General features: G+C 38.8%; 1 protein-coding gene across 1 annotated transcript; it reads right to left on the reverse strand.

The window, feature by feature from the left end:
• Positions 1 to 10,680: 10,680 nt before the first annotated feature.
• Positions 10,681 to 11,517, reverse strand: LOC146884144 (uncharacterized). The gene is made up of 2 exons (XM_085665867.1): positions 10,863 to 11,517; positions 10,681 to 10,772 (listed from the first exon to the last, which is right to left on the reverse strand). The coding sequence occupies exons 1-2, from the start codon at positions 11,515 to 11,517 to the stop codon at positions 10,681 to 10,683; spliced, it is 747 nt and encodes a 248-aa protein (XP_085521993.1).
• Positions 11,518 to 15,315: the final 3,798 nt, after the last annotated feature.

The following is a 15,315-nucleotide window of genomic DNA, read 5'->3' on the forward strand; positions in this document are numbered from 1 at the left end:
CTGACTTCGTAGGCCTAGGGTTTGTGATGTCCCTTTACTTTAGGACCTTCCTAATTAAGATTTATTAGTCTAAATCCTTTTCTTATCTATTAATTTTGCCAATGAGGATATGCACTTCCAACTACCTGTTGTTATACTTCGACCTTCATTTATAGTGTTATTACTCTCCACTTTTTATTTAGACATTAGGTTCCCTTTGATTCTTGTTCGCGCCACATTTCTTGAGGTAAAGCATCTTCAACTTTTTGGTTTGAGATATACTCCAAGGTCCGGGGTCCAAGGTGTCTTCCGAAGTCTCTTCTCCTATCTACCATGTACAATATATATAATATATTGTTATTAAAAATATATGTATATATTATAGTAATTAAAAAGGATATATGCAAACTTATTATATATATATATATATATAAATAAGTATATGTTGTTATCATATTATAAATTACACTAGTTAATATATAAATAATTATTACTTATTCTATTATATATTCTTAAAATTAAAAAGTATTATTTCATAGTTATTCATTTTATTCTTTATTCTTTCAAGTTAAAATTTAATTTGTAATCAAAGGTTTGGTCTTGAGAATCTAAATGAGTAAACTTTATTTTAGATGATGTTCTTGATTTATTGACTATGGTAAAACTCATTTATCTTGACTAACCATTAAAAAATAATTTATATTTGATTCATTACAAATAAAACAAAAGTTAGATATGTGTATATAAAAATGTTGTATTTTATTTATATTATTTGCATGATATTTGTTCTTCCTCTGTGTTTTGTTTTTTTCCCCTAACTATAATAAAATGAATATATAAATAATATTTGAATAAATACATATCCTTACATTGATCAGTTTAATGCTATAATTCAGGTAACTTTCTCTTATATGCAACGGACTATAGATGCCCAAAATAACACAATGACTTTTAAAGGTAAAGGATCGTCAATTTTGTCTCTTCTAGACGGCTCGTCTCCTATCCCTTTGACAGGACCTATTACTGTTACATTTACCATTCCGGCCACAACTACCCATGTAAATCCTTTCTATATAATGTTAATCGACTAGCTTTCACCAGAGAAATATAATAATGAAGTTGTATAATTATTAGGAAGGAAATAAATCTAATAATTGTAATATAAGTATAATATGTATAATTATGGTTTGCATGTGTAAAATATCATCTTTATAAATAAAATAAATCTAGTGAAATATCATGATAAATAGTGAAGTTATTTAATATTTTTCTACTATAGGAAAAGTAATTAATTTAGGACGTAACAATTATTTTACGGGGACATCGTTTTTTACTAAGTTGTTGGAGTGTTCTAGTTTAATCCTTTGACTGTTGAGGATTTGATTTGGTTAACTTTTCTCTTAGCGTGATTCAAGGATAGGATATATCCTCTTGATTGTATTCAGAAGTTAATCTTATGTTTGTTGTTTTTGTGTATGTTTTGTTTGTGGTAAGTGCTTATATAAACATATAAAGATAGTAGATTTCATAAGTTATTCAAGTTTGAATAATTGAGACTGGATGTAGGACCAATAGTAATTTGAACCAGTGTAAATTTTTATATCATCTTTCTTTTCCTTTATCATTCTTATTTCATTGATCGTCAATATTTATCAATCTTGATTTCTAAATTAATTGCATTTAGTTTTCTTATTGAAATAGAATTCACACGAAAAAAGGATCAATATTTTTAAAATGTCTACAGAACCAATTCATTCCCCCTCCTCTTGGTTTAGCTTAGCTTAACATTCTTTTCCAACAAGTATGAGTTATTGTGATCTAACTTATGTTGGTAATTTAACCTTATTATAATGCATGCAAAGTGATAACTCATGATTTGGAATTATAAAGAGAGATATGTAAAGTGATATTTTGAATTAATTTTGATAAAAATCATTTCATGATAGTGATTTGTTAGGAATAAAGTTTAGTATATTAATTTGTTTTGTTCTTATAGATTGAATTATGAAAAATATATAGAACATGCCTTTACAATCTAAAGAATAAATTTGGAAAGTTTCTCTTATGATTAGTTGTGATTAACTTACTCAACATATTAGGATCCATAAAAGTGTCTATCTTTTTGACAAACAAAAATATTTAACTGTTCATAGGGACATTACTATATTTATTGCTTATAACATGATGCTTAATGCTAGAATATTTATTGTATAACAGAAATTGGATTTAATAAATATTCATTGACTTTGTTAATAAGGAATGAGGAATTGTTATATAGTACTTTTAGAATCATGTTGCATTAATATTTGATGGTAAGTGTTTTACTTGTTCTCATGAATGCTTATTATGATTGAGATATTTTCAATTCCATAAAATTATATAGTTTTAATTAGGTTTAATTACTTGGATATTCCCTATTTTGGGAGTAGTGTGTCAAATTAGTCTATTGGGTACCCCAATTCGTTTTAAGTGCATCAATCAAATCCTATTATTTTGACGTCGTTAAAATCATTAACTTTGATTGATTGAACATGGTTTTTATGCAGCAACTTTGGCACACGTGGCTCATAACCATTTTGTGACGTGGAATTTTGGTGTGATAAGTTAATTAAAAAATGAAAATTAACGAATGAAAATCAAAATTTCAAAAGAGGAAAAAGGAAATTTGAATTAGGCTTTTGTATGTGGTAGGAGATAGTCATGATGTAAGACCCAGGAAAATTAAATAAATAAATATTTATTTATTTAATATAAATGCAACTAAAGGGATCTTTAGAGTAATTAATGTGGAGGGGTATTTAACAAGGAGCAATGACAGCTTAAGTGGTTGAATGTATGGAGTGGTGTTTAAAGGATGTGGGTTTGAGTTCCATACTAGGCTATTAGTATGCTAATTTTATTATTTCATTATTTTGCATGCATGCGTGGTTGTGGGATACCAAATTATAAAGTTTTGTGCGCATGAAATGCCATGAAACATGAATTGGTTGATTGATTGTGCATTTGTTTACCAATTGTGTGGAAGTGCGTTCAAACCTTGATTATAGCAAAATTATAATGATTTATTTTAGCATTAGTGGCATTTTGGGTTGGTGAAGAGCTGAAGGTAGGTTCAATGAATCTGGATGCAGACAAGGTGTTTAAATTTTTTGAATATAGAGAAACTCTTAGAAAGAAAGCAAGAAGGGGTCATCCGAAATTTTATTAGTATTGGAATTTCAAGTAAGGAGAGCTAACTAGTCTAATCTTTTAAAATGGCCTTGGTTTAGAATTTTGAATTGTAATGATGATTTCGTATGATATAATTTTCATTTAAATATTAAGCTTGTGATCGATGAATTTTAGTAATGTGAAATTTATTATAGCATAAATGTGTTGGATTTTTTATAGAGTTTTCTTTATTTGGATTTTCTATATATAGTAGAGTTTTCTTTATTTGCGGATGGACGATGCAAAGAAAATTTGGGGTTTAAGTTTTGACAATGGGTATTAGAAGTGAAATTTTAATTTATGGAAAGAATGGTGATGTACGTAAAAGGTGCAATAGAATTGTATTTTATTCATTTTTTTTATTATTTTAAGATAATATTTATGAAAGTTAAAATAGGTTGATATGTTGTTTAGCTTTTGTGTGGTAGTTGTACATGAATGAAATATTTAGTTGACGTGGCTTTATGGATGAAGGTAAAAAAGAAGAAATTATGGTACTGTGTTTTACGAAATTTTATAAAATGCATCAGAGTTATGTTGTTTTTAGTCATAACAGGTTGTTTGATGATAATTATATAATATATTATATTTACGTCATGCTAAGATATTGTGGTTGTGACATATACTATGTAGGGATGTCAACGGGGTAAGTAAAGTACGGGTAATAGTTCTTCATACCATATTCGTTGAATAAATATTCGTTTTGTATCTATATTCATATTTGTCGGATATTCGTTATGCAGGTATCCGTCTATTTTTCTCATATTCGCGGGTATCCACGGGTACCCGCGAGTATTTACAAAATTATTTAAAAAATATATATTTAATCATAAATTCAAATAAAATACATCACTGTCATAAATTTTAACTAAAGTTCAAATAAACTCAAGTTCGTACACGCCCAAATAATTATAAAAATAAATATAAATTGACGTTCAAGTTCAAATATAAATTGACGTTCGTATACACCCAAATTCTCTTATTGATTTTGAAAAATAAACGAAATAAAAAAATAATAAACCTCAACTGCCACGTGTCAAGTATTCTTATATCGATTCCATCATTTAACAACAAGCATACCATAAACGTGACAGTCTATATAGGGCTTGATGTGTAAGCCCAATTTCAAAGAAAGGAAAGAGAAGAATGTCAATGGGTGTAATTGGAAGAAGACGTGTCAATACTTGAAGTTGGAAGACTGAAGACAGAAGACAAGACAAGATGTGCAACTTAAAAAAAATTAGGTCATAATGTTTATATATATATATATATATATATATATATATATATATATATATATATATATATATATATGAGGGTATTTTTATGAATTAAAGTTTAGCGGGTACGGGTATCCACGGGTACGGATACTATGATACCCATACCCGCCCCGTTAACATACGAGTATCAAAAATACTCGTACCTGTGGGTAACGGATATCCATTTTTAATATTCGTTTCTTACCCGTTGCGGGTTTTATCCGCAGATACCTACAGGTATGGATTTTTTTGACATCCCCAATACCATGTGAATGAGTGGAGAGAATATATTATTATATTAGTTTTAGATAGGTCTCAAAAGAGATTAAGGAAAGTATAGGATGGAGATATATATATATATATATATATATATATATATATATATATATATATATATATATATATATATATATATATATATATATATATTAAGACTGATGTTAGTTTTAGTATGATAAATATACCATGTTATGTTATTAATGTGAAAGTGGTCTTTCCTTTACAGGATTGGGCAACTATTTTTTTTATTATTTCAAATATGTGGTTGGAGGTGTTTGTAACGTCCCAATTAATTAATGAGCGTAATTAAAAGAAAACGTCGCACAATTATAATATAACAGCACAGTCCTAGAGTTTAAACATAAAATCTTACAACCAAGGCACACTATGGTGCCACCAAAAATTAAAAGAACATGATAAACAGTCTGCTGGAACCACAAAGATATGTAAAGACTGACAAATACATAGGCCATACCCCTAAAGATATCCCAAGAAAACTAAGCTGCAGAGTCGCCTCTTCCCTGATGACCACGATTATCCCTCGCATCTGCTCCCATCAATAATTTGATGATCATCGCAAGGATAGAAACACAACATACAAAGCAACCAACAAGAAAAGGGTAAGCTAGAGCCAATAATGTTTTTATCACACAATCGAATATACCTTCACCATCCAATATACATACATCATTCAAGCATGTTATGACTCTTCAATCAATACACTAAGACTCGACTCGACTCATCCGGATACATATAACCTGGTCAGATTCAGCGGATGCTTGCACTTGTGGTGGATACCTCTGCTCACCCTAAGCTGCTCACCCCCGAGCTATGTGTTACAAGTGTTATAATGAATCAATTTTCCCTCACCACGAGGTTAACCCTTAATGAATTTCGGGTCTCCTGCTACTCTCACCACAGGAGTCAGTCTGCTCTAAGTGAGACTAACTGACTCCTTAGAGTGTCAAGATGCAAACAGCCAACTAACATTTCTCATACAACATATATATAAAGTATCAACCTTTATAGCCAGTTCCTTTCGTGTTCCAGACCAAACCCATTCCAATTCCTCATAATCCATACTGGTATACAGTTATATCAATTCCCCTCATCATCGTGCCATTTTCATAACCAATCATTCCATATTCATCACATGCCAAGAGTCATTCAAGCTCACCACTCATAACTCATACATCCTCCCCCACATGCATAACCCTTTTCCCTCGTACCATCATACAATAAACAAATTTAATGTAAGCCATGCGTTCAAGAATAGAGAAATTGCCAAACTAACATGCAGTCTTGCCCAACTCGTCGCTCAGGCTGAAGGGCCTCGCCCAAGTGAGAATGACTCTCACTTAGGCGAGCTCCCTTCGCCTAGGCGAGAGCTCGACACACCAAGCAGGGGCCCTTCGCGCATTCTCACTTAGGCGAGACTTCCCTCGCCTGAGCGAGATGTTCACTCGCTTAAAACCTGAGCGGGTCGCCTGGGCGACCCTTCGCACAAAAAGTTTGGGCGAACCTAAGCTCATCTCGCCTAGGCAAGATGGACTCGCTTGGGCGAGATTATCACACCTCGCCGTTGTTTCCTTGTGATAGCCACTCAAACCAAACCAAAACCACACACTAGAACCAACCAAACATCCACAACATCATATCAACCATAAGTTCACAACACAAGATCGAAAATAGTCATAAAACGCATTACATAAGTGGGTTCTAGCTTCCCTTACCTGGAAAGGGATTAAAATGGGGCTTTGGCAGCCAAGCGGAGAGAACACAGCAGCTCAAGGAACGAACGAAGGAGCTGAAAAGATAAAGAAGTAGAAGCACGAGATGGGTTACTTGGAAACCTGATGAAGGATTAACTTGTTCCTTTTTAAGATTATTGAATATGGTGTGAGTTGATTAAGAAAGCTAAGTGAAATCCCCACTGGACATTAAGATAGCAAGCTATCTAGATGTGAAGGTTCCTTTCACAAAGCTCAAGAGAAGAAGATGATGGATTGATTCAAAACAAAAATGAAATGGAAAACACATAAACCATAGAAAACCAAGAACAAATTAAAGGAAGAAGAAAACATAAAATGGAAAGGAAAGAAATGGTAAAAATGTGAGAAGCACGCCACTACAAGGCTAGGCTAGAAGCCATGGCAACCTTGAAGATGAGTGGATGTGTGCCGCCACTTGCTATGCAAGATAAGGCTTAAAAGTATTCATTCCCAAGGGAGGAAACTCTCACAAATGGTTGAGACACAAGAGTGTTTTTACTTCAAAATGTTCAACCCTTTTACATGTCTAGGAGCACCCCTTATATAGAAGAGTTTAGGGGCCTCTAAGCAAATAAAAGATACCGAAGGATGTCTCTACAAAAACCTAACCCTAGCTTCTAGAAACTAGGTCAAATAAGGTTACAAAAATGAGAGACAAAAGAGCCAACTATGATGTGTGCAAGGCTAATTTCGTTCTAGCACAAAAGGAGACAAAGAATATGTCTCATATATCTCCAAAAAGTGGCCAAAGTGTGCTAAAAACAAAGGAGACCAAAGGTACATAGGTACACTTGCTTCATGCCTTTTACTTTATGCTTTATGTCTTTACTTTACTCTCTCCTCCACATCATTTATGCTCCCAAATCACCATGCGCCACCTAGCATTGCTTTCTTACTCCTAATTAACCTACAAAACAAATAAACATAGATTAGCATGTTGGCTTAAGTCAAGTCAACTATAGTCAACAAGGCAAACCTAGTCAAAGGTCAACAAGTCAACTAAAGTTGATTCAACTAAGTCAACTTAGGGAATCAAAAATAACAAACACAAATGAAAGGGATGAAGGATTAGTGAACTTCCTTTCTAAACATGCTTAGTCTTTTTAAGCATGTGCCTCCATCCTTGGTTGGGGTCAATCCTTCATCAAAACCCTAATTGGGAAAAGCGAAAAGGAACAATGGAGACGAGTATGGGCTAGTAACAATACTTACATGGAGTAGGAATCAGCTTCGAGCTAGCTTGTAGATGGCAGGAACCTAACCCTAGCAGAGCTTTCTGTGAGAGGGAAAAGAGGTGACTATTGAATCTGTGAGAATGTGAGAGTAGGAGCGTTAGGGCAACTGCGGACCAGCTTTATCCTTTGGGCCAGCTCTTTGGCCCATCAGATATTTGGGCAGCCCTTTTTATTAAGGGTTATAAAAGAATAAGGCCTTACATTCTCCCCAACAACAAAAATTTTTGACCTCGAAAATTAAAGCTTACCAGGTAAAAATATATGGATGTGATTTCCTCATGTCCTCCTCTAACTCCCAAGTCGAGTCACCTGTCCTCCGATCCCAGATCACTTTAACAAGACTGACCGCTTTTCCTCAGCGTTCTTCGACCTTGCTCTCCTCTAGAGCGATGGGTGGTACTTCCATGGTGAGGTCTTCCTTGATCTGTATATCCTCGGCTTCCAACACTGAGTCGGGTCAAACACATACTTCCGCAGCTGTGAGACGTGGAACACAAGGTGAAGATTTGCCAACTACGGGGGTAAGGCTATCTTGTAACCCACCGGCCCAATCCTCCTCGTGATCTGATAGGGGCCAAGGAATTTAGGAGAAAGTTTCCTTGAGCAGAGAGCCCTTCCCACTTCAGTGGTTCGGGTCACCCTCAAGAACACATGATCGCCAGCTGCGAACTCCAAAGGCCTCCTCCTACGGTCTGCATAGGCCTTCTGCCTACTCTGAGAAGCCTGCATTCTGTTCCTCACCATTCGCACCTTCTCAGTGGTCTGCTCTACCAATTCTGGTCCAACCAATACCGTTTCTCCATCCTGATACCAACAGAGAGGAGTCCTACACCTCCTGCCATAAAGAGCCTCGTATGGTGTCATGCCAATGCTCGCATGAAAACTGTTGTTGTAGGTGAACTCGATCAAGGGCAACACCTCATCCCAAGCCCCTAGGTGATCCAATATACACGTCCGTAATAAGTCCTCAAGTGACTGGATGGTCCTCTCTGATTGGCCATCATTCTGGGGATGGTAGGCTGAGCTCATAGTCAACCTGGTCCTCAAAGCTTCCTGTAAGGTTTGCCAGAACCGAGATGTAAATCGTGGGTCTCTATCGGAAACTATGCTCGAAGGTACTCCATGCAACCTCACGATCTCCTTGACGTACAGCTGGGCCAACTTGGCCATGGACATCCTCAAGTTCATCGCCAAGAAGTGGGCACTCTTGGTCAATCGATCCACTATCACCCAGATGGTCTCATGTCCTTTAAAAGTCTGTGGCAAATGGGTCACGAAGTCCATCGAGATGCTGTCCCATTTCCACACTAGTATTTCCAAGGGCTGTAGAATCCCACTGGGTCTCTGATGCTCCACCTTCGCCTTCTGACATGTCAAGCAGGCCGATACAAATTGAGCAACATCCCTCTTCATTCCCTGCCAACAAAAGGTCTCCTTAAGATCTTGGTACATCTTAGTCATGCCAGGATGCAAACTAAGACGACTCTTGTGTCCTTCCTCCAGAATTAACTTCTTCACCTCGACATCATCAGGTACGCATACTCTACCCTGAAACCTCAGTATACCGTCATCACCTAAAGCAAAGTCTCTAGCCTCATCTGACCCATGCTGTTCTCTGACTCTGTTCAGACTGGCATCCAGTAACTGCCTCTTTCTCACTGAGCCCAAGAAGTCACTAGATATAGTTAGGGTACTACATCTAATGAACTCAGATCCCACCTCCACCTGTAGCTTCATATCTCAAAATTTCTCTAGTAACTCCACCTCTTTGACCATAAGGTGTGCAATATGTAAGGTCTTCCTACTCAAGGCATCAGCCACCACATTTGCCTTCCCTGAGTGATATAGAAGCTCGAAGTCATAATCCTTCAAGAATTTCATCCATCTTCTCGGTCTCATGTTCAGCTTCTTCTGGTCAAAAAAATACTTGAGGCTCTTATGATCGTTGAACACGCGAAACTGAGCACCATAAAGATAATGCCTCCAAATCTTCAAAGCAAACACTATGGCTGCCAACTCTAGGTCATGGGTGAGGTAATTACGCTCATGCACATTAAGTTGTCTCGAAGCATACGCCACTGCCTTCTTTTCTTGCATCAAGACACAACCAAGCCCGAGATGATACACGTCGCAGTAGACTTCAAACGGTTTCCCCACATCCAGAATTATTAATATAGGGGCACTCGTCAACCTCCTCTTTAGCTCCTGAAAGCTCTCCTCACAATTATCCGTCTAAGTGAAAGGTTGGTTCTTCCGAGTAAGCAAAGTCAGAGGCACCACTATCTTGGAGAATCCCTCTATGAACCTCCTATAGTAGCCCGCTAACCACACAAAGCTCCTGATCTCTATGCTCGACTTAGGACTTTCCCACTTTACCACTGCCTTGACCTTTGTTGGGTCCACTGCAATCCCCTGGGCGGATATCACATGCCCCAAAAACTGAACTTCACCCATCCAGAACTCGCACTTGGACAACTTGGCGTACAACTGCTTCTCCCTCAAAACACCAAGTACCAACCTCAGGTGTTCTGCATGTTCCTCTTGAGTCCTGGAATAGATAAGGATGTCGTCTATAAAGACTACGACAAACTTATCTAGGAAAGGCCGGAAGATTTTGTTCATGTAGTCCATGAACACCGCTTGAGCGTTGGTCACACCAAAAGGCATAACCACATACTCGTAATGGCCATATCTGGACCTGAAGGCCGTCTTCTGTACATCATCAACCATTACCAGAATCTGATGGTATTCTGACCGTAGATCTATCTTCGAGAAAACTGATGATCCATGCAACTGATCCATCAAGTCGTCGATTCTCGGGAGCGGATACTTATTCTTGATCGTCATCTTGTTCAGTTGCTTGTAGTCCACACACATGCGCGAACTCCTGTCCTTCTTCTTCACCAACAATGGTGCTCCCCAAGGCGAGGTGCTGGGTCGGATGAACTACTTCTCCATTAGTTCCTCTATTTGTTTCTTGACTTCCACTAACTCTGCCAGAGCCATACGATACAGACCCATCGAGACCGGGCCCGTCCCTGGCACCAGATCAATAGAGAACTCCACTTCTCTACTGGGGGTAATCCCGGTACTTCATCCGAAAATACGTCTTCAAACTCATGCACTACCGGTATCATTGAAGTTCCCTCTCTCTCCCACCTCTATACGGGCAAAGATTATGAAGCATTTCGCGCCACTCTGGATCTCCTTCACCACTCCCTGAGGAGACACCAACTCCAGTTCCTCTGAGTCGGGGAACAACAATCTTTTCTCCCGACAATCTATCAGAATACGATCGACAGAGAGCCAATCCATCCCTAAGATTACCTCCAAATCCTGTAGAGGTAGACAGATTAGATTTACCTTGTACCAGTGTCCCTCCACCTCCACTGGGCACCTAGAACATAAGGACGACGTCCTGACCAGACCCGATGACGGGGTAGATACTGCAAGTTTACACTGCAGCTCGCGCACCGACAGACCCAGACACTCTACACAAGCAATTGACACAAAGGAGTGTGTCGCTCCAGAATCATATAGTACACACAAGGATTCACCAGCTATCATGGATCGACCTATAACAAGATTACCTGAGCCTGCAGCCTCTGCTCCGGTCATGGCATACACCCTGCCTGTCGCCTGAGGCCTGTTGCCTCTATCTCTCCGCTGGTGCTGGTGAGAAGCCTGAACTGGAGGGCGTGTTGCTGCCCTAGTAAGGGTGGGACAGTCCTTCCCAAAATGGCCCTCCTTGCCACAGTTGTTGCATCTGCGATAGCCTTCCATGCGCGGGCAAGCACTCCTCAGGTGAGGACCTCCACAAATATAACAGTGGACTCGACCCTGCTGGGGAGGAAGAACCCCGGATCCTTGAGGCTGATGGTGAGGTCTGTCGTATGGTCTCCTCCGCTTGTCATGTTTGGGCTTGGACCCAGATGGCCCACCAATCCTCTGAGGCTGCTAAGATCGCTGGCCCTCCACCTCATTTTTCATCTTTTCCATCACTCTGGCCTTCTCCACCAGTGCAACAAAGTCCTTGATGGAGAGAGGGGCTACCATCAAGCGAATGTCTCCCCTGAGGCGGTTCTCAAATTTTTTGCATCTCCACTCCTCATCAAGCGGCAGTGTATAGAAGCGACTGAGGTGTTTGAACCTCTCAGCATATTCTGTCACAGACTTCCCTCTTTGAGTGAGCTGGACGAACTCCACCTCCTTAGCATATCTGACACTATCTGGAAAGTACTCGGAGAGGAATCTCCCCCTGAAGGCCTCCCAAGTCATAAGCTCTCCTCGCTCCTCCATGATGGACTTCATGCTAATCCACCAATGTTCAGCCTCTTCGATCAGCATATAGACTGTAAATGCCAACTGGTTATCTGCCTAACACATCTTCAAATCAAAAATTCTCTCCAAGTCCTTCAGCCACTGATCGGCTGCATCCGGGTTGGTCTTCCCGTTGCATTTCACGGGATGATGCTTCAGGAAGTCTTCCAAACTCCACTCTCTAGCTAGCAATCGTGGCTCAGGACCAAACACAGGGGTAGTTGTCCTATTCTCCTCCAGCTGACAAAGAGCTTCCATATGTTGTCGGTGAGCATCCTCCGTAGCCACCCTCGCAGCCTCCATCTGCTACATCACCAACTGCTGTTGCTCTAGTGACACTGTCTGTCGCTGCATAGATGCCTCGTGTTGCTGCATCATGGCTGTGCTCTGCTGCATCATAGCAACTACCATCGCCTCTATTGCTTGGGCGATATCGGGTGCGTCTCCTTGGGATGATTGAGAAGTCCTACGAGGAGGTGCCAAAGATCACTAGCACACAAAAAATCACTTGGTTAGGCTTGATAAAGGCAAGAATTTAACTAAGAACACTCAGAAGACACAAAGAAAGCTAAGCGGACATCAAGGCCACAGACCTAAGGAATGACCGCTCTAATACCATAAATGTAACGTCCCAATTAATTAATGAGCGTAATTAAAAGAAAATGTCACACAATTATAATATAACAGCGCAGTCCTGGAGTTTAAACAAAAAACCTTACAACCAAGACACACTACGGTGCCACCAAAAATTAAAAGAACATGATAAATAGTCTGTTGGAACCACAAAGATATGTAAAGACTGACAAATACATAGGCCGTAGCCCTAAAGATATCCCAAGAAAACTAAACTACATAGTCGCCTTTTCCCTAATGACCACGATTATCCCTCACATCTGCTCCCATCAATAATTTGATGATCATCGCAAGGATAGAAACACAACATACAAAGCAACCAACAAGAAAAGGGTAAGCTAGAGCCAACAATGTTTTTATCACACAATCAAATATACCTTCACCATCCAATATACATACATCATTCAAGCATGTTATGACTATTCAATCAATACACTAAGACTCGACTTGACTCATTCGGATACATATAACCTGATCGGATTCAGCGGATGCTTACACTTGTGGTGGATACCTCTACTCACCCCTGAGTTGCTCACCCCCGAGCTATGTGTTACAAGTGTTATAATGAATCAATTTTCCCTCACCACGAGGTTAACCCTTAATGAATTTCGAGCCTCCTGTTACTCTCACCACAGGAGTCAGTCTGCTCTAAGTGAGACTAACTGACTCCTTAGAGTGTCAGGATGCAACCTTACCTTGAATCCTTACCAGACCATATAGATGGGGCACCACCATGGACACCCACTATCAGGGGCTCTGGAATTACGTCCCGACCACTAAAGCGCGACACTGGAGATCTCACCTAGAGATCCCAAGGAATTACGCACTAACATGGACCAAGAATATCCAAACAGCCAACTAACATTTCTCATACAACATATATATAAAGTATCAACCTTTATAGCCAGTTCCTTTCGTGTTGCAGACCAAACCTATTCCAATTCCTCATAATCCATACTGGTATATAGTTATATCAATTCCCCTCATCATCGTGCCATTTTCATAACCAATCATTCCATATTCATCACATGCCAAGAGTCATTCAAGCTCACCACTCATAACTCATACATCCTCCCCCACATGCATAACCCTTTTCCCTCATACCATCATACAATAAACAAATTTAATGTAAGCCATGCGTTCAAGAATAGAGAAATTGCCAAACTAACATGCAGTCTTGCCCAACTCGTCGCTCAGTCTGAAGGGCCTCGCCCAGGCGAGAACGACTCTCGCTCAGGCAAGCTCCCTTCGCCTAGGCGAGAGCTCGACACACAAAATAGGGGCCCTTCGCGCATTCTCGCTTAGGCGAGACATCCCTCGCCTGAGCGAGACGTTCACTTGCTTAAAACCTGAACGTGTCGCCTGGGCAACCCTTCGCGCAAAAATTTTGGGTGAACCTAAGCTTATCTCGCCTAAGCAAGATGGACTCGCTTGGGCGAGATTATCACACCTCGCCGTTGTTTCCCTGTGACAGCCACTCAAACCAAACCAAAACCACACACTAGAACCAACCAAACATCCACAACATTATATCAACCATAAGTTCACAACACAAGATCGAAAATAGTCATAAAACGCATTACACGAGTGGGTTCTAGCTTCCCTTACCTGGAAAGGGATTAAAAAGGGGCTTTGGCAGCCAAGCGGGGAGAACACAGCAGCTCAAGGAACGAACGGAGGAGCTGAAAGGATAAAGAAGCAGAAGCACGAGATGGGTTACTTGGAAACCCTAACTAGAAAAAGCAAAAAGGAACAATGGAGACGAGTATGGGCTAGTAATAGTACTTACATGGAGTAGGAATCAGCTTCGAGCTAGCTTGAAGATGGCAGGAACCTAACCCTAGCAGAGCTTTCTGTGAGAGGGAAAAGAGGTGACTGTTGAATCTGTGAGAATGTGAGAGTAGGAGCGTTAGGGCAACTGCGGACCAGCTTTATCCTTTGGGTCAGCTCTTTGGCCCATCAGATTTTGGGGCAGCCCTTTTTATTACGGGTTATAAAAGAATAGGACCTTATAGTGTTTAGGTCAATTGTAGTTTAGGTTGTTAAATATATATATATATATATATATATATATATATATATATATATATATATATATATATATATATATATATATATATATATATAGGTGAAGATTTAAAAAAAATGGTACACGGGAGAAATGTAGATAATAATATTTTATATTATTGCTAGGATATGATACATCGTATTGATTACAATAATTTATATTATATGGATGGAGAAAGTCACATGCTGTATTTTATATATTTGTATATTTGGTAACTTTATTCATATAAATGTGTATTTATGTATAAATAATATTTTATTTATGTGGATGAACTTTTACTTGTTAAGGATATGTAACATCAATTATATAGTCGAAGAACTTAGCAATTATGGGTAGGAATTTGCTTTATTTATATGGTTCCAGGTGTGGAACTTTAGTTTATTAACTTGTGTTACGTGGTGGCAACATTATATATTTAGTGGTGTTGATACTTTAACTTTTATTATGTTTGGGTTTTATAAGGATTTGTCAGTTCAATGCAGTGTTTTATTTTGGACATAGTGTTTCATTTTGGAGATATGTTGTGTTTTATAAGGATTGATGGGTATGTTTTTGGTAGT

This window comes from Vigna unguiculata, chromosome 8 (assembly GCF_037176805.1).
Source record: "Vigna unguiculata cultivar grain cowpea cultivar isolate G323 ecotype 2 chromosome 8, ASM3717680v1, whole genome shotgun sequence".
Taxonomy (NCBI): Eukaryota; Viridiplantae; Streptophyta; class Magnoliopsida; order Fabales; family Fabaceae; genus Vigna; species Vigna unguiculata.

Coding starts and splice junctions, on each gene's coding strand:
- LOC146884144 (XM_085665867.1), bottom strand. CDS start 11,517: ATGGAAGGCTATCGCAGATGCAACAACTGTGGCAAGGAGGGCCATTTT. Junction 10,773..10,862: donor AGGGAACTTCAATGATACCG/GTAGTGCATGAG, acceptor ATCTGGTGCCAG/GGACGGGCCCGGTCTCGATG.